The 26,317-nt window shown below is 39.0% G+C and overlaps 1 protein-coding gene across 3 annotated transcripts; it reads left to right on the top strand.

Annotated features, from left to right (window-relative positions):
* The first annotated feature begins 299 nt into the window (after positions 1-299).
* LOC136202352 (casein kinase 1-like protein HD16) lies at positions 300-10,121 on the top strand. 3 transcript variants are annotated; one of them, XR_010674412.1, is made up of 20 exons: positions 300-457; positions 1,834-1,998; positions 2,077-2,258; positions 3,519-3,644; positions 3,734-3,807; positions 4,038-4,107; positions 4,229-4,284; positions 4,399-4,470; positions 4,556-4,650; positions 4,761-4,827; positions 5,401-5,530; positions 5,625-5,849; positions 6,272-6,402; positions 7,126-7,300; positions 7,398-7,488; positions 7,911-8,068; positions 8,152-8,340; positions 8,639-8,747; positions 9,630-9,911; positions 9,963-10,121. XR_010674412.1 is itself a non-coding variant. In XM_065992917.1 (19 exons), exons 2-18 carry the CDS (start codon positions 1,899-1,901, stop codon positions 8,696-8,698), a joined length of 1,995 nt encoding a protein of 664 aa, XP_065848989.1. In that variant the 5' UTR covers positions 300-457; positions 1,834-1,898; the 3' UTR covers positions 8,699-8,747; positions 9,630-10,121. The 3 variants fall into 3 exon arrangements, 2 of the variants coding, with proteins under 2 accessions (XP_065848989.1, XP_065848988.1); XM_065992917.1 differs by having other exon boundaries at positions 5,631-5,849; positions 9,630-10,121; XM_065992916.1 differs by having other exon boundaries at positions 9,630-10,121.
* Positions 10,122-26,317: the final 16,196 nt, after the last annotated feature.

Raw genomic sequence — 26,317 nt, 5'->3', positions numbered from 1 at the left:
ATATTTAAAAATAATTATTTTTAATAAAATTATAACTCAATCAAAATTAGGAATAATATATATACTTTATGCCATACTTATTTTCTTCTTGTAATACAATTATGTCATTATGCTAATAGTGGTGACCACAGAAAGATCACAGCCAGACCCAAATTTAAAACATTACTTTTCATTTCCGAGTTTAGATACGCCACGGTTGACACCTATAGTAAGAATCTACACCCGCACGCAACGAAATCCACGTAGCGCGGTTCTCTAACGTGCGCACTTGGGTACCCGTGCACCGTCTCTCCCACACACACATTACATACACCAAGAAGTCACCCACCACCATCGATTCTCTGTATAACTTTCTCCTCCATAAACAGCCAAATTTGTGTTCAGCTAATTCCTTTTCCCCAAATTTTTATTTCACTTTGATGGTTATCGTCTTGGATTTCGAATCCTTGGCGTAAAGGTACAAGCTTCATCGTTATCTTTGCTAATATTGCTGTAATGGGTCCTATCAGGAACAGTAAAAAGTTTTCGAACATATTGAAATACGCTTGCGATATTGTATCTGTTGCTGTTTTTTTTGTTGGTGGTGCATTGATAAGGATGAATCTGTATGTTGATTTTTTTTATTTTTTCAAGAATTTGTTGTACGATCATTTCTGATGAATTTGCATGGGTTTTGGGACGATCGTCTATTGCAATAGGTGCGATTTTTATCTTCTTCGTGTTCTGGATAGAGGTGTTTGATGTTGATGAAATTTGGAGTATGGGCATTTGATTGTGTTTTTAGGATTAGATGATTTGTGATTGGCTGTAGAACAAAAAAGTGGGTGTTCCCCTTTTTTGTTTTCTCACTTTGCGAGGTACTGGAAAAACTTGTGGCTTTTAGTTTGTGGTTATTGTGATGTTGTAATTGATGGGGAGCTGTTGATGATACTGGGTTGGGTGTTATTGAATTTAGTGTTGCCACTTGATGATTTTAACATGTTAATAAGCTGTAAATGGAAGTTGCAATGCAGCACAATCGAATCAATTTTCCTTTCTCATAGGGTATGCAGTGATTTATATAAGGCAACAACCAATTTGAACACTTATGAATGCCATACATCTGCAGGAATGTGTGTACTTATCCTTTAATCTGATCGGGTTTTTTGGCTTGTTGCTGCTGCTTTTGTATTTTAGAATGTCTGAAGGCGTTATACTTGCAATGATGTAGGGTACTGATTGGGCTTCTGGAACTCTAACTACTAAAGTTTTATTCAATGGAATTTGAAAATGCATGATGTAAACAATTTAAGATTTAGTTTGAGAGGTTTTGTGAAAAAGGTGTTTCTTTGAACTAAATTATTTCTGTCGTTTGTTTCTGATTTTGAATGCTGCTGGTTGATGCTTTGTCGTTTTCTTAAATACAGTTAACCGTTACATATCTGTCTTTCAGATTGTGGTTTGAGTAAGCTTGATTTAGGAGAAAGAATAATCATGTCATTATCTGAATCTTGGTTTTAATGCCTCGTGTCGTTAACTGAATCTTGGTTTTAATGCCAATCTAGGCACAACGCATTGGCTATTTGGCTATGTTGCAATGGAAACTCTTCTTTTCCGTGTCTGTTTCAGATTCCGTTTCTTTTCTGTCTCTATTACCGTTTCCTAGATAATTTTTTTTAAGAAATGACGTGTCCCAGATTCCGTTTCCTTATCCCTTTTGATGCAACAGAGCTATGTGGCTCTATTTATCTGATAATAGTGATATATACTAGCTTGAACTTGATTTAGAGGTGCTATTGTAGTCCCTCGTTAACAATATTTCTCCTCATATTTTTTGTATCCCTCTCCTTGTAGGGATAATTGTTCGTATATCTTTGGCTTGTTGGATAGCAATACGTTAAGTTTTGCATGGGAAAAGAATGCCAGATTTGCAAGTTGGAGTACGGCGATCACAAAGGGTCAAACAAAACCAGAGTCCTGCTGGTTTAGTTGCAACTACTCGGCGTGGTGCTGGAAGAGGTATGGCTTAGGTTTCACTACTGAAATCACTTTTACTGTCTTCTTGACTGTTGTTTCTTTCTCCGGGCTCTTTTCCAGGTGGTCGAGGTAGAGGCACTAGAGCAATGAACCATGATGACAATGCTAAGCTTTTAGGTACTGGTGTGCGTGGACGTGGGCGTGCAGGTTTGGACTTGCCTGCAAGACAGGCAGTTGAGAAAAGTGCAGAAAAATTGGCTGCTGGTGAAGATGAAGGAAGCACCAGTCCACTTCCTGAGAGGGTACTTATTTTCTGATAGTACTCTGAAATTTTCAGTTTCAGTTTACCTCTTGCTTTTTAAGCTTCTAGGTTCATTATTTTTAATGATTTTCATTTACTCTCTGCTCATGACATTATTATGTCTTCAGTCTTGGAAATTTATTTTGTTTAAATATGCAATTAGAACATACATAGTAAGAGGTGAAGATAAAGCAGAGACATGAAATTGCTGCTGTTAGTTTGCAGTGGAAAGCATCCCAATGTTAGCTCCAATGCACTTCTAAAATATAATGTTGATATGTTATGTTTTCCTTGTTAGCTCTAATGCACTTCTAAAATATAATGTTGATTTGTTATGTTTTCCTTATTAGCTCTAGTGTACTTCTAAAATATAATGTTGATATGTTATGTTTTCATTTACTCTATGCTCATGGCATTATTGTATCTTCAGTATTGGAAATTTATTGTGTTTAAATATGGCATTACATGGAACATACATTGTATGTTATTTTTTCCTTATTAGCTCTAATGCACTTCTAGAATATAATGTTGATATGTTATGTTTTCATTTACTCTATGCTCATGACATTATTGTATCTTCAGTGTTGGAAATTTGTTGTGTTTAAATATGGCAATACATGGAACATACATTGTATGTTATCTTTTCCTTATTAGCTCTAATGCACTTCTAAAATATAATGTTGATATGTTATGTTTTCATTTACTCTCTGCTCATGACATTATTACATCTCCAGTCTTGGAAATTTATTGTGTTTAAATATGGCAATACATGGAACATACACAGTAAAGGTGAAGATAAAGCAGTGACATGAAATTGCTGCTGTTAGTTCGTATTGGAAAGCATCCAAATATTAGCTCTAATTTAATGCACTTATAAAATATAATGTTGATATGTTATGTTTTCCTTATAAGCTGCGTGGCTTTGATGGAAATTTTCTAGAACTTAGATAACTGTTTGCCTATATACTTCACTGGCTCAACTCTCTCATGTATATTTTTTGCCAAATATTTTCAGAAAGCAAAATGGAAAGATTTTTCCTTTAGGCCTTTTTACACTCTACACAATTGAGCATTGGTTGGATATGTTTGTTGCATGAGATATCATAAGATGTGATCAGGTTCTTGCAGAAATTTGTGAGCTAGTTTCTATCATGTTGTGCTTTGGACACTGCTAACAGATCCTACTCTAACTCATGTGCAATATTTCTTCATTGTAATCAGTATTCTTGAAATCTGTTCTTGTATTTTCTCTCCTTTTTAGGTACAACTTGGCAACTCACCTGTGTACAAGTTAGAGAGGAAGCTGGGCAAAGGGGGCTTTGGTCAAGTTTATGTAGGAAGAAGGGTTACTGGTGGTGCTGGCCGCAGTGGGCCTGATGCTATTGAGGTTTGTGTGTATTTCACTAAAGGTTCCTATGCACCTTTTTCTGGGAGATTGATTGCATCTTTAATATTAGTTTCTGTTCCATTCTTTAGGTTGCTTTGAAGCTTGAGCACCGGAACAGCAAAGGTTGCAGTTATGGCCCTCCATATGAGTGGCAAGTTTATAGGTATGCATATTGTTTTAACCTCCAAATTCTAAGATTGTGTTAAACTCCAAATTCTGTGACCTAGCTAGTTTGTATCTACAAATTGTTTTTCCTTAAGCACTCGCAATGGTTGTTATGGGAAACCATTGGTTCATTTCATGGTCAACAGAGACTGCAGAGACCATTCCACGAGAACTGTTTTGAAATATAATTCTGCGACCTAACCAGTTTTCTTGAATTGTTTTCTGAAGCACTCTCAATGGTTGTTATGGACTTCCATTGGTTCATTATAAAGGTCAACAAGGAGACTACTACATCCTGGTGAGTCAATATATTTTCTTCAATGTGTCTCTGAAAGTGTCTTTTTCTTTGAACTACTTGCATTTGAACGGTAATTTTAGCATTTTAATCTTGCGATGTTGTTTGGAGCTGAAATATGCAGGTCATGGACATGCTTGGACCAAGCCTTTGGGATGTTTGGAACACTAATAATCAAGCGTATGGAACTAAGTCCTTCCAAATTCTACCTCCAATACAATTATACACACACCAGACTTTTTGCTTCGGGTTTCAAGTTTGATGTTTCTATCTTTATGATTTCCTCTTGTACAGGCTGTCTGAACAGATGGTTGCTTGTATAGCAGTGGAGGCAATATCGATTTTAGAACAGCTCCACTTAAGGGGGTACGTTCCAAATAATTACATGTGTGTGCAGGCCATCTTCCTCTAATTCTAGATGTGCCTGACAGTTTTTTCATTTTTCCTTCAGTTTTGTTCATGGGGATGTTAAGCCAGAGAACTTTTTGCTTGGCCAGCCTGGAACACCTCATGAGAAGAAACTCTATCTAATTGATCTTGGTTTGGGTATGGCTTCTTATGTTAATAGCACATATTTCTTGAAAGCTCTATAAATTTGTTATGGTATTTCATACTTATAATAGAAAGAGATGTAAGTCTTCTATTATCTACTTCAGCTTCAAGGTGGCGGGATGCAACTTCTGGTCGTCATGTTGATTATGACCAAAAGCCTGATGTTTTCAGGTATGTATTTCTTTTACTGTCTTATAGATTATAGTCGCAGCATGGAAATAAATTAGTTCAATTGTGTTTAAAAAATAAATTCATAAATATCTAATGTTGATGATATAGGGAAATTTAATGTAATACATGTTTTGTATATATGGACTAAATACTAATAGGCCCTCCGGTCTTTAATATATGTCGTTTTAGGATTATCAGTTTAATTCTTTTTTATATTATCAATGCACTTTTGGCAAGTTTTCCTCAAATTTACCCTTATTTATGATATAAGAGAGAGAGAGTTAGTATTAATGCAAAAAGTTCTAATTAAGGCATACTATTTAAGAAGAAATCGAATTTTTGAATAGAAAGGAGAGTTTTAAGAGAGCGGTACTGAGGGTAAATTAGTCATTTTAATAGTCTAATCAATATTTTATTAATTTATAGGTTTGGTGAAAAACCTTAAAAGACATTAAAAACCGGGGGGAGTACTAAATGATTAAAAAAATTGAACTTAATTTCCTTCTTTAGATCTACTGCAGACAATGGTTTTCATCTAACGAAATGACCATATTTATTTTCTGGTTTTGGTAGGGGAACTGTACGCTATGCTAGTGTGCATGCTCATTTAGGCAGGACAGGGAGCAGAAGGGATGACCTTGAGTCCCTAGCTTATACCCTTATATTCCTTCTTAGGGGAAAGCTTCCTTGGCAAGGTTATGTTGTAAGTTCTTACACCATGATTGACTTAACTTTGCAACTTTGCTTGTTTGTTCTCCTTATATTTTATTGTAGATTATGATTTGTGTGCTCTCAAGCTGCAGGGAGAAAACAAAGGATTTCTAGTTTGTAAGAAGAAAATGGCTACTTCTGCTGAAATGCTCTGTTTCTTGTGTCCCTCTCCTTTTCAACAATTTCATGAGATGGTGACCAATATGAAATTTGATGAAGAACCAAATTACTCTAAGCTCATTTCCCTTTTCGATAACAGCATAGGCTCCAATATCATGTTACGACCTATACTAACTGATGGAGCTATTAAGGTTGTTCAGAATATTTTAAAGGCTTTAAAACACTATTGGACCCTGAACTATCCAAAATTTTGGTTTGGCCCCGGACCTATCCAAAATGCTTTTTTTTCGCCCCCTTACCTATTATTTGGTTACATTTGCCCCTGACCTATCCAAAATTGATGAAATCTCAACCAGTATGGATGGTTGAAATTTCACAAATTTTAGATAGGTCAGGGGCAAGTGTAACCAAATAATAGGTTAGGGCGCGAAGACTAACATTTTGGATAGGTCAGAGGCCAAATGTTACAACATAATAGATCAGGGGTCAAAAACCAATATTTTAGATAGATGAGGGGCCAAATAGTGCTTTAATCCTATTTTAAATTGGCTTGTAATGTTTTTTCGCCCAATAGTTTGTTGCATTGTAATTGATGACCCTTTCATCTTTGTAGGTCGGTCAAAAAAGGGGAAGGCCATTTGTCGAGTTGGATGATGGTGCACAACTTAAGAAAAAAGTGCGGCTTGGTACTCCTGCCACTCAATGGATCTCAGTCTACAATTTCAGGAATTCAATGAAGCAGAGGCAAGTACATTGATTTATATCTATATTTGATACAGAACTAAACACTGTCTCTCATCTTTTTGTGAAGTTGAGCATAGAAATATCTTTCTTTAACAGTAGGATGTAGCTTTTATCTTGTGATATCTTTTTTCGTTTTTGCCTATATGATCTTGTTATTTTATTTTTTCCTTGCATGATAAAGTAGCATCATATCTTTCTATGGAGAATCTTTTTCTCCCCATTTTAATTGATTTTAGGCATAAAGGCCTATTTGGCCCCGTGGTATCTAAAATTTTGTCATTTCCCCATGTGGTTTTATTTGATAAAATTCCCCCCTGAGGTATTCATATAGGTGACATTTAACCCATTTTGGATGGAAAATTAACAGATTTGTTAATTTTTGCCATGTGACATGTACACGCGGCAATTGTTTTAATATTTTTTTTTCTATATAGACTTAATACTTTTATTTCTTATTTATCCACATGTTAAGTCTATATAGAAAAAAAATTTAAAACAATTGCCACATGTCACGTGTCACGTGTCAAAATTTGTACGTGTCAAAAATGAACAAATCAGTTAATTTTCCTCTGCCTGGCTTTTAATAATGTCCCTTTAGAAAGTTACCATGCCTGGTAATAATGATGGTCATTACATGTCAAACAACTCAAAGCTGTTTTTCTAGAATTTCTTATAGCTGTTTTTCCATCGCCATTCATCAAGTAATAGTAGTCTTTCTTGCAGGTATCACTATAATGTTATGGATTCAAGAATTAACCAGCATGTGGAGAAAGGAAAGGAAGATGGTTTATACATTAGCTGTGTGGCCTCATCTGCAAACTTGTGGGCCATTATTATGGATGCAGGAACAGGGTTCACATCCCAGGTGTATGAATTATCTCCCATTTTCTTGCACAAGGTAGGTAGCATTACAATTAATTTTGCTATCAAATTTCTTAGTCCATCTATTTAGTGGTGCATTCTCTCAGCAAGCTTGTTCCTGATGATTTTATCAGGAGTGGATAATGGAACAATGGGACAAAAATTACTATATAACTTCAGTTGCTGGCACAACCAACGGCAGTGCCTTAGTTGTCATGTCAAAGGGTAATGAGAAACTTACAAGATCATTTTGTCTATTTAGTTTTCTTTACATTTGTGGACTTGCCGTTTCTATTGTTTTGTTAACCAAGGAACTTTTTAAATTTTTTTGGCCCCAAATAAGTCTTATTTGTGACAATCCACTGATTCTGAGATGCCTAAATTTTGATTGCGACGATGTGAGAACATATTTTGAGATATCTTCATTTGGCTTCAATGTGTTTATCTTGCTGATCATTGTTGGGATTGACAAAAATTGCCTCTTATAAAAATCATTTTGATTTCTAAATTTGAAGTAGTTTAGGCAGTATGCTTCATCTGGACTTGGACATAATTGTTTTTGTCTTTTCAACAACATTTTATTCTGAAATTGCAGTTCTCAGTTCAGTTATCGTCTTAACATGTGCATTTTTTTTTTGTTATTGAAGGGACTCCTTATACTCAACAATCCTACAAAGTTAGTGATGTATTTCCTTTCAAATGGATCAATAAAAAGTGGAAAGAAGGCTTCTCTGTTACCTCAATGACCACTGCAGGTAGCAAATGGGGCATTGTGATGTCAAGGAATGCAGGCTATCCTAGTCAGGTTGTCCTCTTCCCAACATTCTAAATCAGACAGTATGCTATAGATAACAGAAAGTACTTACATTTTTCTAACTCTCTATCTAGGTTGTTGAACTTGATTTCCTCTATCCCAGCGAGGGGATCCACAGAAGGTGGGAGAATGGATATCGGATTACCGCGACTGCTGCTACGGCAGATCAAGCAGCTTTCATTCTTAGTGCTCCTAAGAGGAAATCGCAAGATGTTGCACAAGAAACCTTGCGGACATCTGCATTTCCTAGTACCCATGTCAAGGTACATATTACAACAATATAATCGCACTTTTATCTCTGTTTGATACTTCAATGTACCAGCAGTACAATAAAATTATGATCTACCTATTCGGCAGATTGCTGTGAGCTTTTGGGAACTTGATTCATAAGGCTCATTATCTTTTTTTTTTTTTTGCTAAAAGAGCATTCACATGTTACTATAGTTACTACAAAGAGTTCCTAATTGTGCATTTGAATTCACTTTGTTTAATGTCATATGGTATGTTAAGTATGGAACAACCAGAAATCATGTAATGATTTTTGCTTTGGTTAAATGGCAGGACAAATGGTCAAAGAATCTATATATTGCCTCCATCTGCTATGGGAGAACAGTATCTTGAAGTTCGGACTTAGGAAGACAAAGATAAGATTCATGCAAACAAGAAGCAGGTAACTGACCTGGGCTGGGCCTGCCTACGGTAGTGAATTTCATCTGTGCAACCATCCTTTACTCTGGATGTCTTTGTTTGACAACATGAATTAGATCTATGTCTTGCAAGTCATGGCAATATCTCCCTGCCTCCGTTCTAGGATAAGCATTTTAGGTGTATTGTTTTGATATGCTTGTTTCAGCACTTCATGTTTTGTCTGATTGAATTTTCCCTGGCTCTGTTCTACTAATTTTTTGTAAACTAGTTATGTTAATTCTTATTCTTGTTTCTTGGTTGCAATGATTATGCTTAGGCAGGTTCCAATTATTGAACAGTTCATGAGTCGAATCACAGGGAAAGTTATAGTCTTCAAACTATTTGGGGACTAGCAATACAGATATGCATGTTTGCCTTGTTGCAGTAATTACTAATGCCCATTTCTATTTTCTTTACTCATCACGGACATTGTTTGTTGATGTTTTAGATGGCGTTTTAAAAAGATGCCTTTTAATATTGTTTTATGGGGATCCTGTTATCCTTTCTAGGGAACTTCTAAGAATATTTTATCGACTGAATCAGTCTCTTGCACAGTATGCCCTTAATTATTGTTCCCCCAACACTAAGGTGTCGGAAATCTCTCCAAAATCCTTGAAAGATTAAAAAGCTTCTTCCTCTTATTGAGGTTCCCCTCTCGGTTTGGTTGATTCCATTTCTTTTCCGTTTTCCTTTTTGTGCATGTGACAATTTATGGATCTTTCATTCTTCAGTTAGGTTGTAGTTAGATTGACAGACTCTATTTTTGACAATGTTAGGAAGTCATAAAGCATATCGAAGAAAAGCACATTTGATAAACTCTCATGCTTCTCAGTCTGATACTGACTCGTATAATTATCTTCATCAGAAATGTAGGTTGGCGGTTTGCATGATATCACCATTGCAGCCTTCTGGAGAATTTTTTTTTGAACCTTTGAAGCATTCCTAGAGGGGTTGATATGCATTGTTACCTTGGAGAACCTTATTATGGGCCTGCATCAATCACATCGTCATATCATGGCTCGATTATGGCTGTTCGGAACCGGATATGTATGTACAGCGACCGGATATGTAATTGGCATTGGCCTAAAGGGACTCTGATTGCATGGCCAGTTTAAATGTAATATCCTCCTCTCAACACAGTTTTTAAGTCTGGAAAAAAATTGTGTTGGGAGGCCAAATATTTAAGGGGTTTTTTTAGGAGAGGACAATCACCCCCCTACTTAAACTTATTTTGTAGTGATAGAAATGAATAGCATTGCTATCATTTGTTGTAACAAATTTCTTTTTGTTCTTTTTATTTCTTTCAAATGTAAGAAATCCAATTGAGCCTGCTTTATTCTGCTATAAAAAATTCTGATGAGAGTACAGCAGAAAACCACTTCATCAAGATTGGGAGGAAGATTTAACTTGATAGAATTTTCATGGGTAAAAACACACCCATGGGGCTTCTCAATTTTAAACTCGGACATAAATGTCCATGAACTTTGACCGGCGACCATTGTAAATATTGGCTGATCACATGAATTGGGTTATCATGTTAGTAACCTCAAAGTTTGATGATCCCTGAGTGCATTTTTCATGTGGTCACGGTAAAGTTCATAGATTTTTATCCGTGTGTCCGGTCTGGTTTTGAAGTTCAAGGGGTTAATGGTCATTTGGATTTTGATGATAGTATGTGTTAAAGATCATGGATTTTTTCTGGTCCGGTTTTGAAGTTCAAGCATTATCATATTAATATTGTGTATTCTCGAGAGGTTACTTTCTCAATCTCGTGTCTAGATTCAATTCTCGAGAGTTTACTTTAACTAACTTCAAAATATCTATAATTTCATCAATGAATGAGAATATAGTATATGCTATCTATCATAAAATGCTGTCCATAGAATGGGGAAAAGAAAAGAAAGTAAGCAATCAATTTCATGTCATTAAAGTCTTACATTTTTTAACATATGTGGAAGCATATTTTGCTTGGTCAAGTGGAGACGAAAACGCAATCATAAATACTCAACCTTCTCCACACAGCTTCCACATAGTTTGACAGCTTAGATCCTTCCAGCCACTCAATAAAAGTGATATGTTCACATTCATTATTCAACCCAATTGGCTACAACAACTAGCAGAACAATAAAAGCATCTTTTTTTATGTGTTTTTGGGTTCAATGGGTATCTGTTTAAGCAGAAGAAGAAGGAGCAGCAGCATTCAGCTAGGCAATTCCTATGAAGAAATTGATAATTCAAGACCATGTGCTTACAAGCAGAGATGGAAAACAATTTGGGTGAAGTTTAAGAAACAAAAGACCAAACTTTTCGATTCTTCAGCTTCTTTCCACCAGGTACCTTGTTATGATGAGCATAGCTACTTGCAAAATTTTGATCAAGGCTCAGGGAAGGACGAGCCTGAAAACCTTTCTCGCTCTTTCACTGTCCGGTTTACTGATCCTGCTCGAGATTTTCGGAAGGAAGACCAGGTTTGATTTGCATAATTGAATAATGTCCATTAGCTGAGAAATTCTACTATGGTTTCGATCTGTTGGACCTTATCAATGAAATTATCAATCATTATTCAAGTAAGTGTTATGTATCTCAGCTTAGTATAGAACTTCTCCTCCTTATAGGAGGTAATATTGGAGGTTGATTCACAATTAATTTTTGGTTTTTGTAAGTTAAAAGACATGTATAATACATAGTTGTAGGACTATTGAAATTTGAATTTTGATGAGGCGAATTGGTGTTTTAGTTGAGGTGTATGTAGCATTCAGAGTGATAATTGAGGATGGGTCCTGGAGGAATAATGAAAGGGGACAAAAGAAAAAGCAAATGAAGTTGTACAAGGAACACAACCCTTTTTGCTTTTCAAATTTTAGAATATATAAAAGATCATCTCTATTTTCTTTTTATTTTTTACAATTCTTATGCTTTAGCAAGGTGTAGTATTTATTTTTCAAATTACCTTTCTTAGTTTGGCTCAGCCGGATCCGAGCCTGATGTAAATGTTGTGCAAGCTAAACTAGGTTGAGACAAGATAGTTAAATGTCGAATCCCGCCAGACGTATAAGATCTACTATCTTGAACATTGACATTTTGGGAGATTGTGATTAATTTGTATCTGACAAACGTGAATGTTGACATTTTGGAAGGTTGTTTGTAACTGTGTTAGTAACAAAATAAGTATTTTAGACATAATTAATGTTTGAAAGATTTAATGTGACAATTAAATAACGAGTCAAAATAATAGTAAATCATTATGTTTAGATTTTCTATTAGATAGAGTTAACTTCATCTTTTTTTAGAAAAGTTAGGGGTAAATCTGCACTTCTCACAAAATGATAGAAGTAAGTTTGGACATTTTCACATTTCACATATAAAAATAAACATTGTGGTTTCAGTCATTTTCAAACACGGCCATGTGTTACAAAACTTGATAAATATGTACATTGAGGTTTATTTCTTTATCAAACAAGGTCTAAAAAGACCAGCGGTATTTGTCCTTTCATTTATTCAACTTTAACTAACTCCTCAAAATGAAAATATTCAAGAATTAAAGTTGTTCATAACGACATTTACCATGAAACCACGTTTTTTATTTAGCAAAATCACTTTTTTGGAGCTCCATCTCTAAAAATTCACATTTTCTTCTAACCATACAACACCTAAATGACTTCAGAACGAAAATTTTCAAGAATTAAAGTTTTTTAGAATATTATTAACTCTTTGAATTTTTTATTTTAAGGCCGTCCGTTTTGAAGTGTTGAGTGGCCGCCGGTATTAAAAAGTGTAAAGTCCAATAATCATACCGGTAAGAATTAAAGTTTAGTGGCTATAATGTTAAAATTGGTAGAATTCAGTGGCCATAGGTGTAAGTTACCCTATAATCTTTATCTTGACATTATTTCATTTGGTTAACAACCTTGTAAGATTACGTTTGCATATAAGAAGTGTTTTAAAATGGACAAATTCTTCCCAAAGTACCTGTAACTTTGTGTTAAATATATTGGGCAAATTATTAGAAGCATTCGTTTCTCCATGTCAAATAGAGGACCTCCCATACATATTTTGACACGTGTAATATGGATCCACGTATATTATAAGAGGTCTCATTATTCAAATTATTACGTGGGGTCACAATACACGTGTCCAAATGTGAATTGGGGGTTCTCCGAATGACATGAAAGACCGGGTGCTTAATGTAAGGACTCAATATATTGACAATGACTCGATTTTGTTTATATTTTAATAGTATCAACGAAAAAGTATAAAAATAAACCACTTGTGGTTTGGTCGATTTGTGAATGCAATCTTCATGGTTTGAAAGCTGACAAACAAGAGTTATTTACTTTGTGAAATTTGCAGTTAAAAGATATGTGGGTAATTTTTAAATCAAATAATACTCGTGATTTAGTTAATTTGTAAAGCATGTCTTGTATTTTGAGTAATTTGCAAAGTTAATTTTTATAATTGCTCCAAATTCCTCCCTTTTGAGGTAAATAGTCACGACGTAATTTTTGACAGAGTAACTGAGTTTGTAAATTGCACAACACACAGAACCCTTGTTTGCAAATTGGTCAAACCATAAGGTTTATTTTTGTATTTTTCCTTAAATTATAAGCTATAAAAATGTTTCTAATATTGGCAACCAAGATCAATTTTATCGACAACGTTCAAAATTGTGCAATTTTACCTAAAAGTTAGTAAATTGAGCTAATTTCAGACATCATTAGTGAAACTCTCTAATTGATTATGAATCTTATTATCTCCAATACTACATGTACGCGTCATTTTATCACTCATTGGTAATAAATCGTAAATATACGTGTGCACGTGAAATAGCTTACAAATTATTCCGTGTTCTGCACGTTGTACAAAAAAGAATTTTAAAATTCAAATATTTCGTCGTGCTTAGAGATATTCAATCTCTAAATCTATTTTGAAATTACAAAAAGCGCATAACCTTCTTTCAGAACTGTTAGCGATATTTTGCGAATATGCTAATTTCAACCTTGTCACGTGTGGTTAGGGTGCGGGCGTGCCAGAGAAGATTACTTCTCAATTGAAAGGGTTAAGTTTATGGAATTTGCGCGCCAAAACTTGAATTCTAAACGAAACGATTGGCGAGGGACGCAAGGATTGAAAAAGTCCCTATTGGGTCTCTAGCGCCGTTATAGAAACTTTGCTAAATAAATTGTTTTATTTAAGCTAATGCGGGTAAATTGAAGACGAGAAAATAAAGGAATTTAAAGTGCGAAATTGACACGAAATTTGGTGAAAAATCGGTATTTTATTGATGTAAATCAAGGTTTGAATACATGTGTTTGAGGTAAGCATAAAATTAAAAATGAATTACAATTGAAGAACTTCTATACTAAACATATAGCTAATTCAATTGAAATGGAAGAACAAATCAAATACAAGGAATTGAAATGCAATTAAAATAAATTGGAATTCAACAACAAACTCGGAGCCACAATAGCTATCTCGGATTGATGTTGAATTTTGGTGTCGGCCGGAAGTTCTTGGAGAGCTGCAACCGGTCGGGCCCGTACGGTATATGATCTTGGCAAATGTAAACGTTGGTAGGCAAATGGGGCAGATTTAAACTTGACTTTGGGGAGCTTGATTGGAATGCTTAAGAATTCGGAATTGGACAAGTAAATAGGGTAAATTGAACTTCGGGAAGTTAGGGACAACTTTCTATAAGGGATCGAAGGCTAAAACGGATTCTAAATGGATGGAATCTGGCTTTGAAAACGACTAGTCGAATCTAGGAAATTCTGGGCAGAATAGCTAAAAGAATTTGGGGTACAAAGATCAGCTTGTAAACGGAGTTTCTGGACACGGAATTGAGTGAATCAAAAGGCTAGATCGAAATTCAGGACGTTAGGAACAACTTTGTCAAAGGGATCGAAGGCAAAAAATGAAGTTAAATGGACAGAATTGGGCTTTGAAAAAGGATGGACGAATCTGAAAAATTACTTTAGAAAGGGAATTCTAATTGAAAACTTGAGCAGAGTAACGACTTAGAAACACTAATTTGAGTCGAGAAAGTTGAAAAGAGGCTTTTGGAACTTGAATTGAAGCTAAAGGAAGCTAAAGGAGGGATTAAAACTAAGAAAAACGAAGAACGAAAAGAAGAACTTAGAAGAACTAGGAGCTAAGAGCTAAGAACTAAAAAGAGAGCGTTGAGAGTAACCTTTAGAGAGGGGTTTTGTTGTGTGTTGAGTGTGTGTTTTAGTGTAGGGGAGGGAGTCTATTTATAGTTTTTTTAAGTGGCGTTTTGGTAATTATTTAGTGGTATTAGGGTATTTTGGTCTTTTCACCATCAACTAACTCAACTAACTCCAACTAACTCTAACCAACTAACTTAACTTCCTTAACTGCCGTTGACTGCTTTCGGAAGAGACGATACGCCCCGCGTATGTCCTACTACGCCCTGCGTGTTGTGGCTCCTGGGTCTTGTGCGTTTCATTGATGATTTTTACGCGTGGCGTCTCTGGTGTCACATCCCGCGTAAAGGAGTACGCCCTGCGTATTGACGGATACGCCCTGCGTATCCGTGCTTCTGATCTTGGAACACTCTGCGGATGCGTCTTACGCATGACGTATTGGCAAGTACGTCCCACGTAAAGTGAAGGACGCGATGCGTATTTGAGTTTCTGACGTTTGATTTCTTCGGACGCCTTGTTTACGCGCTGCGTATGGAGGACACGCCCCGCGTGGTGCCGGACTTTCTCATGGGTTGAAGGTTAGTTTACACGTGTATTATTTTCTAGAAAATATAAACTATATCCTAAAAACATAACCCAAGCATTTTATATACATAAAAATAATTATTTTATTTTTGGGCCAACAATTGCCCCCCTCTTTTGTGCATAAATGAATTAGTAACAATAAAATTTATGTACAAAAGAAGTTTTATTAAATACTTTTTTCTTTTTGAGATAATAGAGAAAAGAATCCTGCATGATTTTTAGAATTTCAATTCCTTGGAACTCTCTATCTTAATCAATCTACAACTCTTCTTTCTTTTCGATACTTTTGTTTCTGCCATTTTCTTTTCCCCAAGCTCACGAACACTCAGAATCAAGCTCTCAGTCTCTCAAGCATGGGTATGCAAACTATTTTTCTTCTTTATTTTCTTTCTTTTTGATTTTTCTTTTGCTTTTGTGTGTGTAGAATCACATTTTATGAGAAAATAAATTGAATTGGAATAAAACGTAAGAATTTTAGAGCTATTACGTGGGGATGGAATTGTATTGCTGAAATTTTGCATCTGTCTGTCACAGCTGCGAACTCATATTCTGACACCATTCGCGCTGATTCTCGCCTAGGCATAACCCTTGGCTTGCAGGAGGTAATTTTTGTAATTTCATGATCATGTTTTTGAAGGTAGCATCCATAGGCTTTGATTGATTGTGTCCGTACTTTTAATTTCAGGATAGTGTTTTTACTATTAACCCTGTTGCTATGATTAACTCGCCTTTGCCCCCTTATCCCATGAGTAGCGCTACCGAATTAGCCCTTCATAGGGAAACTTATCAATTCCCTGCGAATAAGAAAGGTCTGGTATTCCCTCGTTGTTACACTAGGTGGAATGACCTTGTAGATTGTTTAGAATTGAGGTATGCAAGTGTTTGGGACCAGGTTGGCATCAGGGATTTTGTTCGTTTGACTCGTCATGAAATTACTCCTTGTGTGAATGTGCTTGAAGGAGTTTTGAATTATTGGTCACCGACATGCAACTCATTAATTCTCCCGCTGGGTCCTATGTCTATCACTTTACGTGATGTGGTTGCTTTGACGGGGTTGCCTATTATTGAAGAGGAAGTCCCAAGTTGTGTCGATACACACGCATTCCCTGGAGTGCAAGCCATCTTATCTAAAGAGGCTGGGACGTATGTCCAAATAATTAAGAAGAAATTGGATAAGGCGGAGTTGGATGATGAGGATCATGTGCATTTCCTGTGGATGATGCTTAGCAATTACATTTTTGAACCGTTGGGTCTTAGGCCTACCGCTGAAATATTGATTATTGCTAAGGCTTTGGCTTCAGGCCGTCGTTTAGCTCTTGGCACCATGTTGTTAGCTTCAACCTTCCACCGTCTAGCTCTTACGGTTGAGGGAAGACCATTTGAAAAACCTAGGGGTGGCTTGTGGTTGTTACAACTGTGGGTTTTTATCTACTTCCCTCATTTGGCTACTGTTTCATCAGTGGGGGTTTCAGATCATCTTGGTGTAGACCTTTGCTACAGCTCTTCGAGTTTGGCTATTGGTGTGGTTGTGAGATTTCTTCGTACTTTAGTGCCATCCACTCACAATGAGCTGTTTCTCTTTTGGAATAAGAGTAATTCATGTCTACCATCCTGGGCGCTTTCTTACTTGTCTGCTGCCCCCCATGAAGGTACTGAATGGTGGATGATGGTGTGTGCGACACGTCGGTTACACCACAGGGTGAACCGAACTAGAACCTCGAGATCTTTAAATCTTGGTCTGACTTTGTATGCACCTTGTCTTTGGGCACGTCAATTAGGATTTTTCCAAGTTATTCCAGGGCCACTCCCATTTCCTACTTCTTCTCAGCGGTATGGAGCTAGTGACGAAGATATAGCCGCTGCTGTTCTGGACGCGGGATATGATCAGGGACCATTTCTGCTTGGATCGGATCGACCTTCGTTTGATGCTTGGTGGGATACCGTTTTTCAGCAGTGTATTCCACCCGTTGGTAAGCTCTTTTTATTTTGTTTTGTATGTACATTTTATATATATACATTCTTTTCATTTTTTTTTAGATTCGAGCGGTAGCTCGGGAAAGGATAACAATCTGACTCTTCTGGTCCCGAATACTCTTGAGATAAACGAAACGGACAAAGGCAAAGGCAAAGCAATCATGTTGGATGGGGGAGGGCAGGTACCTACTACGGCAGGCCCTTCTGTGAGACTAGGATAGAGAATTGATTCTGATGAAGACCTATACTTTGGTTTTGAGGATGGAGCGCTGGATCAACTAGGGGCATGTTGGAACGTGACTTCTTCGATTAGAACCCTGTCTCTTGATGATGGCTCGACCGAGGTGGACATGACTCCATTGCAACTTCCAGCACGAACACATCTTCCTTCCGCATCTTCTTTAAACCGATTGATTGCCGCACCATTGTCTCAGGTTTGTATGATTTTGTGACTCTGTTATTTTATGAACTATGTTTGGGATGCTTGAGTCATATTGTTTGATTGAATTGTCATTTGTGAATATGGCAGGAATCAGCTCTAGTGCGTCCTCCATTAGTTCATGTCGGTCTTAAGGCTGATAATCCTTTTGCTGGTTTGGATTTTTCGTTTTTGAAAGGACCGCCTAACGCCGTAGCTGACTCATCCTTTCCTAATGATGATTCTTTGAGTGATGCTCGTGCCAATCTCAGTAAGCTTATCGCCTCTCCTCTTGACTCTTGGACTCCGACCTGTGTTGAAAGAGCTATGATTAATTTTGACCTTATGATGGGTGTGTGTGCTCATCCCTTCAAGACTGAGCCGTTGAAATCCGCCAAGAACCACGTATTATTTTGCTATTAGTCCTATGTTACTGAGAAAAACGTGGCAGCAGGTCTCGCAGCTCGAGTTAGATCAAATATGGCAGAGTTAGAGGCCTACAGCAAGAAGTTTAATGCTCTGGTTGATGCTGAAGAAGCGGATAGGCAACGATTAGCCAAAATTGCAGCTGTAGAGGAGCGGCTTGCGGCATTGGAGAAGGAGGTGGCTGAAGCTCGAGCGTTTAAGGAAGATATGGTTAAAGCTAGCTCTGGGTTTAGGGCTTGTTTCCCGCGGATGGAGGAAGAGTTGGGCCGTGAGAAAGATCGATTGGCCAATCATTATGATGAGATGTTGGCATGGCACCGACAGAGCGAGCAACACAAAGAGGCTGCCTCCAAACTATGTGAATCTTGGGCGAAATACCCAAAGCCTGATTTTTGTTTGTTTCCGTGAGGTACGTTCACGGGTTGCCCATACTTTTCATCTTTGTTTTGAGTTTGTACGCTCATTCTTTCATTTATTTATTCGTGTAGCACAAATGGACATTGTTTTGTGAGTTGATTGTCGTTTGAACATTTGCTAAGTCATCTATTTTTGGCCATGGCACACTTATTCTTTTATTGATGAACATTTATAGCACTTGCAAAGACAATATATAAATGCCCAGAAAAATTGTAAATGCCCAGAAAAAAGAGCGCATACGCCCTGCGTGTACCTGGTTACGCCCCGCGTATTTGTGCTCCTGATCCTGAAGCGCTTTCTCGATGATGAATACGCGTGGCGTCTTTGATTTTACGTCCCGCATATTCTCGCTCCTGGAGTACATCTTCTATGCACGTCTAGTACACGTCCTGCGTCTTTGGGGCACGCCCCGCGTATAAGAATGCACGCCCCGCGTATTCGTGCTCCTAGAGCTGTCTTTTACACACGTCTGGTTTACGCCCCGCGTATTGTCAAACACGCCCTGCGTGTTGGTGCTCCTGAGCCTGCAACGTCTTATTGATGCATTTTACGCGTGGCGTCTGTGGTGTGCGCCGCGCGTAGTTGAGCCTCTTCTACGTCTCGCGGGCTGGCGGCTACATTAATTATGTCCCACATACTTTGGAAATATTTCTTCAAGTATTTGCCGTTAATGTATCTCCTGTGTGGTTCTCTGCCCAAGCTCTTCAACCAATACGCGTTCCCGGGAAGCACCTTGTGGATTTGAAATGGTCCTTCCCAGTTGGGCGACCACTTCCCAAGCTCACGGTCCTTCGTCCCGATTGGTAGAATTAGCTTCCACACTAGCTCGCCTTCTCTGAAGTTTTTCTTTTTTACTTTCTTGTTGTACACATCTTCGACTTTCTTTTTCTGGATCATCATGCAATCGAGCGCTTTTTGTCTTTCATAATCCAAGTCTTCGAGTTCCATAGTCATGGCTTGCACATAATTATCCGGCTCTAACTCATGTTGACGCATCACTCGTAGTGAAGGAACGATGACTTCAAATGGTATTACCGCATCATGGCCAAAGGTTAGGAAAAATGGACTTACTCCAGTCGCCCGCGTCTTAGATGTTCGCATATCCCACAGTGTTTCTGAGAGAACTTTGTGCCATTCTCTAGGATTGTCTTCTAGCATCTTTTCCAAGATTTGAATTAGAATTTTGTTGGATGCTTCGGCTTGACCATTTGCTTGTGCGTAAAACGGAGTGGAATGTATCAATTTAATTCCGTACTCTTCTACGAACTCGTTCATATCTTCGCCTGTGAACATGGTCCCTTGATCCGTGGTGATGGATTCTGGGATTCCGAATCTATGAATCAAGTTCTCTTTGATGAATTGGATCACTTGTGTTTGGCCGACTTGCTTCGTTGGTGCTGCTTCTACCCACTTGGAAAAGTAATCTGTGGCAACTATGATGAAACAGTGACCTTTTGATGAAGCTGGGAATATTTTCCCTATTAGATCAATAGCCCATCCTCTAAAAGGCCACGGCTTCACCACTGAGTGTAATTCTTCTGAAGGGACTCGTTGGATTTGGCCATACAGTTGACACTTCTTGCAACCCTTCGCATATGTGATGCAATCGCGTAGGATCGTTGGCCAGAAGTACCCATGGCGATTGATAAGCCACCGCATTCTCCTTCCGGACTGGTGAGCTCCGCATATGCCTTCATGGACCTGCTTCATGACTTCCATTGCTTTTGGGAAGCCGAGGCATTTGAGTAGCATTCCGTCGTAGCTCTTACGGTACAAATCACCCGCCATCAACATGTAATTTCGAGATTGAATGCTCAATGAATATTTTACCTTTTTGGATGGGTCATTGAGGTAGTCGGTAAATGGTTTCCTCCAATCCTGAGCTAAGTTGATGTCGGTGTCGAACGTTTCAAACTGGACACCTCTGTCTGCCACGGATGGATGACCTTGTCTTCTGATGATGACGACTTTGTATGCTGTTTCTTTGGAGATCTTCATTCCAGAAGTGATTTGGGCTAACTCGTCAGCTTCCCAGTTGTCATTTCTTCGAATATGCTCCAAACTGACCTCATCAAACATTTCCAGAAGTTGAATTGCAAACGCGAAATAAGGTAGCAAAGATAAACTTGAGCATTTATATTCTCATGTTAGGTGCCGGATAACCAATTGTGAATCACCGAAAATCTTGACCTCTTTCGCTCCTAGGTCTATCAAGATTTCTAAGCCGATGATTAGAGCTTCATACTCAGCCTGGTTGTTCGTGCATTCAAAATCCAAGTTTACTTCTAATATTGTTTTAGTCCCGGATGGGGCTGTGATGATCACTCCTGCTCCGTTGGAACTGTCTGTGCTTGAACCATCGAACTTTAACTGCCACGGTTCTTTGTGCGTCAGATAAATTGGCAGTTCTGCTTCTTCAGGATATTGAAAGTTGGTTGGGTGGTCGGCCACAAAATCTGCAATTGCTTTCCCTTTTATCGAGGATTGTGGGAGATACACCAAAGTGAACTCGGCCAATGCTAGTGACCATTTTCCTATTCTTCCTGAGAGGATAGGCTGGTTTAGCATGTATTTGATCAAGTCGGTGCTAGCAATCACATAAACTCTCGCTTTGAGCAAGTAATGCCTCAACTTCGTGCAAGCAAAATAGAGGGCTAAGCACGTCTTCTTAACTGGGTTGTACCTCATTTCTGCCGATAGCAATGTTCGACTTAGATAGTAGATGGCTTGTTCATGACGGTTTGCATTGTCTTGGGCAAGCAAGCATCCAATTGACTCGTCGGTTGCTGATATATAGAGCTTGAGTGGAGTACCCTCCCTTGGTGGCATCAACACAGGTGGGTTGCTCAAGTAAGTTTTGATCTCTTCGAACGCCGCTTGATGCTTGTCATCCCACTTGAAGCTTTCTTCGTCTTTGAGTCTTAACAGATCTGAGAATGCTCTGGATTTTCCAGCCAAGTTTGATATGAATCGTCTCAGGTAGTTTACTTGGCCCTAGAACCGCTGCAACTCTTTCTTGTTTTTCGGAGGTTGTGCTTCTTTGATTGCTTTTGCCTTATTGTCATCAATCTCGATCCCTCTTTGATGGACAAAAAATCCGAGGAAGTTTCCTGCTTTGACCCCGAAGGCGCACTTTAGAGGATTGAGTTTCAAATTATACTTACACATCCGCTCGAAGCTCTTCCTCAAATGGCCAACGTGTTCTGCCTCTCGCTTGGATTCGACAACGATGTCGTCTACATATACTTCCATGGAGGTGCCGAGTAAATCGTGAAAAATGGCATTCATTGCTCTTTGGTATGTGGCGCCGGCATTTTTCAAACCGAATGGCATGACGACCCATTCGAACGTACCAATTGACCCCGGGCATCGAAATGCCGTTTTTGCAATGTCTTCTTCGGCAATGGGGATTTGGTTATATCCCGCATAGCAATCGCAAAGAGATATTAATTCATTTTTAGACACGACATCTACTAGCATATTGGCAATAGGCATCGCATAGATGTCTTTTGGCGTAGCTAGATTTAGATCGCGGAAATCTACGCATACGCGTAATTTACCGTTATTTTTTACTACAGGCACGACGTTAGATAGCCATACCGCGTACTTTGCTGGTCTGATGAATTTAGCCTTGAACAACTTTTCTATTTCTTCCTTCACCTTGCCTTCAACCTCTTTGCTCATCCTTCTTGTTGGTTGTTTGAAAGGTTTGAACTCCGGTTTGATTGGCAATCTATGTTCCACTACGTCTTTGCTCAACCCGGGCATTTCGTCGTAATTCCAAGCGAAACAGTCTTTGAACTCCCGAAGCAAAACGATGATGGCTTCCTTTACGTTGGGCGTAGTAAGCTACTGACGAACGTAACCCGAGGTTCTTTTTGTGTCCCTAGGTTCACTTCGTCTAGAGGGTCAACTGCCATGGAACCTTCATCTTCTAACTTCGGGTTCGCCCTTTTCAGATCTTGTAATTGGATTTCTTCTCCTTGAGGATCTAGTTCTGCTATCCCTTTGGGTGCTTCGATTTCTGAGACCCTCATGTCGTCCTCCTGGTATAGTTTCTCCGCTAGTTGTTGTGCATTCAGTTTTTATATAGCGGTTGAAGCCACCGCTTCTTTTCCGGATGTTGTCTTAATCATGGAATCTCTTCAATTATCGATTCATCATGGAATGGCCTTCGATGGGGCACGATTGTCGTTGGCCTTAGGATATTCTTAATCTCTTCGCCACATGATTGCTCTTTGTAATTGGATCCCACTCGGATTGGGCCTACAGATTCCTCGTAGAGTCTAGCCTCGACCACATCTGAGTAGGTTTCGAATGGTTTATCGTTTGCCCGAATGACTTCCACCTCGTCTCCTTTCTAGAACAGAAGAAGTTGGTGCAAAGACGAAGGGATGCATGAGTTGGAGTGAATCCAATCTCTCCCTAACAGTGCCTGATAGCTCGCGGTGGAATTTACCATGAAGAAAGCGGCCATGGCGGTGTGAGAGCCAACGGTGAGTTCCAATGGTAGGACGCCGTATGTCTTTGCAATTTCTCCCGTGAAGGCTGAAACTGACACTTCTGATGAGATTATATCTTCCTCTGATTTCCCTAAGGCTAGGACCATCTTCATAGGCATGATGTTAACGGCTGATCCATTGTCGATGAGCACTCTGGAGATTGGTTTGCCATCTACATGAGCCTTGACGTATAGAGGTTTGATATGGCGAGTCATCCTTGGAGTGGGAGTGTCAAAGTAAACCCTCTTCATGCCCTCTTCACCCGGTGCCTTCGGTGCTGCGTCTTCTTGCTTCTTGTACTCGGGCTTGGGGAATTCTTTCTTAATGTCTTCGCTTCTAAAATCCGAAGGTAAGATTAAAGAGGTAGCTGCACAATCTACCCGTATGATGGCGTCGCTTTTGGTACCCATATCTGTCGGGTCCTCAAGTCGCAATGTTGCTTTCCTTTGCCCCCCCACACTAGTGAAGTGGCATTGATCATATTGGCTACCGGGAATGGGTCCTCGTCGATCAGCATGCTTTCCTTCTTTTCCGGGAATTGGAGTATCCCACGGTTAATCCTATCCTGCACGGTGTTTCTAAAACCAAAACATGCTTGAGTGTTGTGGCTCTAGTTGTCGTGATACTTACAGTAGTTTCGTCCGTGTATTTCTTCTTTTGATGGGATCACATGTCTAGGAGGTAATGTGATGAACTGCTCCTTTAGCAGGTAGTCGAAGATCTCTTCCGTCTTCAAGACGTCAAACGTATATTGGGTGGTTGGGATCCTTTTAACTACCTCTGGTGCTTTGGGATTTTTTACCAACACGGGACATGTTCGAGATCCGGTGTTCGTTAAATCGGTAATGGCTACCTCATGCGTTTGTGCCTCCCTTTGGTAGCTTCCCATAGAGTTCTTCTTGCGTCGATGATCTTCCCTCATCAACTCCTCGTACTCTGAAACCTTGGCCACCAACTCGTAGTAGTCGCGGAAATCTATCCCCTGAAATTTCTTCCGGTTTTTGAATTCCAACCCACGTTGGGAAATCTTCACGAACTGGACCTCGGGGATGTTGATTCGACAACGATGTCGCATCTTTTTGAATCGGTTGATAAAATTTTCAACAGGTTCTCCATGTCGTTGCGTCATTCGGGACAGCTCCGCAACACAGATCTCGGGCTCCGTTCGATAGAACTGGTTGTGGAACAGTCTTTCCATTTGTTCCCATCCATGAATGGATCCGGATGGGTAGGTGGTGTACCAAGAGAAAGCTGGTCCCGTTAGTGAACCTGGGAATAGCCGCAAGCGTAACATGTCGAAGTTTGTGTCCATGCTCAAACCGCTGCACTGAAAGGTGAAGCGTGCCACGTGCTCCACAGTGGATTACCCTTCTTCTCTTGAAAATAAAGCGAAATCGGGTACTCTAAAATTATGGGGTAAAGGGTATAGCTGATCGTAGTGCCGTGGATACGGTTTCTGGAACTCGGGTCGGTATACTTCCCTCACGGCTGGCCCATAGATCTCTTGGACGATGTTTCTTATGCGTTGGGCCTCTCCCAAGTTATTGGTGGGCTCCATGCGTGTGTGCGTCGTCCGTTGTGGGTGAAAGTTGGTTTGTCTCACATTGCCCCCCGCATTACGAGCATAGCTTTCCTCATAATGTTCGGCATGGTTACTAGGTCCGGTATGAGATCTAAACTGTTGTTGAGGTGGTGGGACTTGAATAGGTTCTGGGCTGATCCTGTCACCGCGCTCATTGAACCTGAGATTCTCTTCTCGAGCTGGTGGCGGGGTATACCTTTCCCCAGCTCCTGATGTCGGTGTTTTCTTCCCACCGTCTACCGGTCCTTGAGATGTCGACCTTTGTGTGAACAGCTCGGCGCACTTTTTCGGGATTTTGCTGATCTCTCCGGTTAAATCAACGATCCTTTCCTCGAGAGTCGGTCCCTTGTTGGAATTGTTCACCGCCTCGTTGTTGGCTTGCATTGCCTTGCACATATCCTCATAACTTTCTCTCATGGATTGCGAAAATCCATGTAGAAATTGGTTGATCTGCTTCTCTAGTTTTGCGAAAAATGGTGCCATGTCGAATATGGGTGGGCCTTGAGGTGGTTGTTGGTTTGCACCTCCGCTATTGTTCACGGTCTCAGCCGCACAACCTTCAGGCATGGCGGGTTCATTGCTCTAATCCCGGTTCTGATTTTGACTCTCTTCGGAGTCCGATGGGATGGGATCTTTCCCCGTGTTCTTCCTAGGAGGCATTCTTCGTGAGTACTTATGGGTGAAAATTATGAAATTATGTTAGTAATCTAGTGCTGAAAAAGAAAGAATAAGGAAATAAATAAATGCTTATTAATGGAATAAAAGCAAGGCATGAAAAACAGGTGAGAAAAAAAATGAGCGTGAAGAATATATACGTGGTATGAAGAACAAGTCTTACAAATTTTTGGCTAAGCCAAAAAAAAAAAATAAAAGGTCCCACTGGGCGTGCCAAAAATTGTTAGCGTTAGCTAATAAATTTTGGTAAAGTGAAGTGGGATAATGAGTGTGGAAAAAATTAAGAAAGTAAAAAAAAATGAGTATAGACACAATTTTTTGCAAAAGCCTAAAACAAATGTCCCACTGGGCGTGCCAAAAATTGTTAGCGTTATTTAATAAATTTTGGTAAGGTAAAGTGGGGCGAGAAAAAAAAATGAGTCGTGTTTATATGCAAAAGGGTATTGAAATTTTTGGCAAAGCTTAAATAAACGTCCCACTAGGCGTGCCAAAAATTGTTAGCGATATTTTGCGAATATGCTAATTTCAACCTTGTCACGTGTGGTTAGGGTGCGGGCGTGCCAGAGAAGATTACTTCTCAATTGAAAGGGTTAAGTTTATGGAATTTGAGCGCCAAAACTTGAATTCTAAACGAAACGATTGGCGAGGGACGCAAGGATTGAAAAAGTCCCTCTTGGGTCTCTAGCGCCGTTATAGAAACTTTGCTAGATAAATTGTTTTATTTAAGCTAATGCGGGTAAATTGAAGACGAGAAAATAAAGGAATTTAAAGTGCAAAATTGACACGAAATTTGGTGAAAAATCGGTATTTTAT

The sequence above is a fragment of the Euphorbia lathyris genome, chromosome 8, assembly GCF_963576675.1.
Source record: "Euphorbia lathyris chromosome 8, ddEupLath1.1, whole genome shotgun sequence".
In the NCBI taxonomy this organism is placed as follows: Eukaryota; Viridiplantae; Streptophyta; class Magnoliopsida; order Malpighiales; family Euphorbiaceae; genus Euphorbia; species Euphorbia lathyris.
Note: the sequence above shows the minus strand (reverse complement) of the source record. Positions and strands in the feature narration are given on the sequence as shown.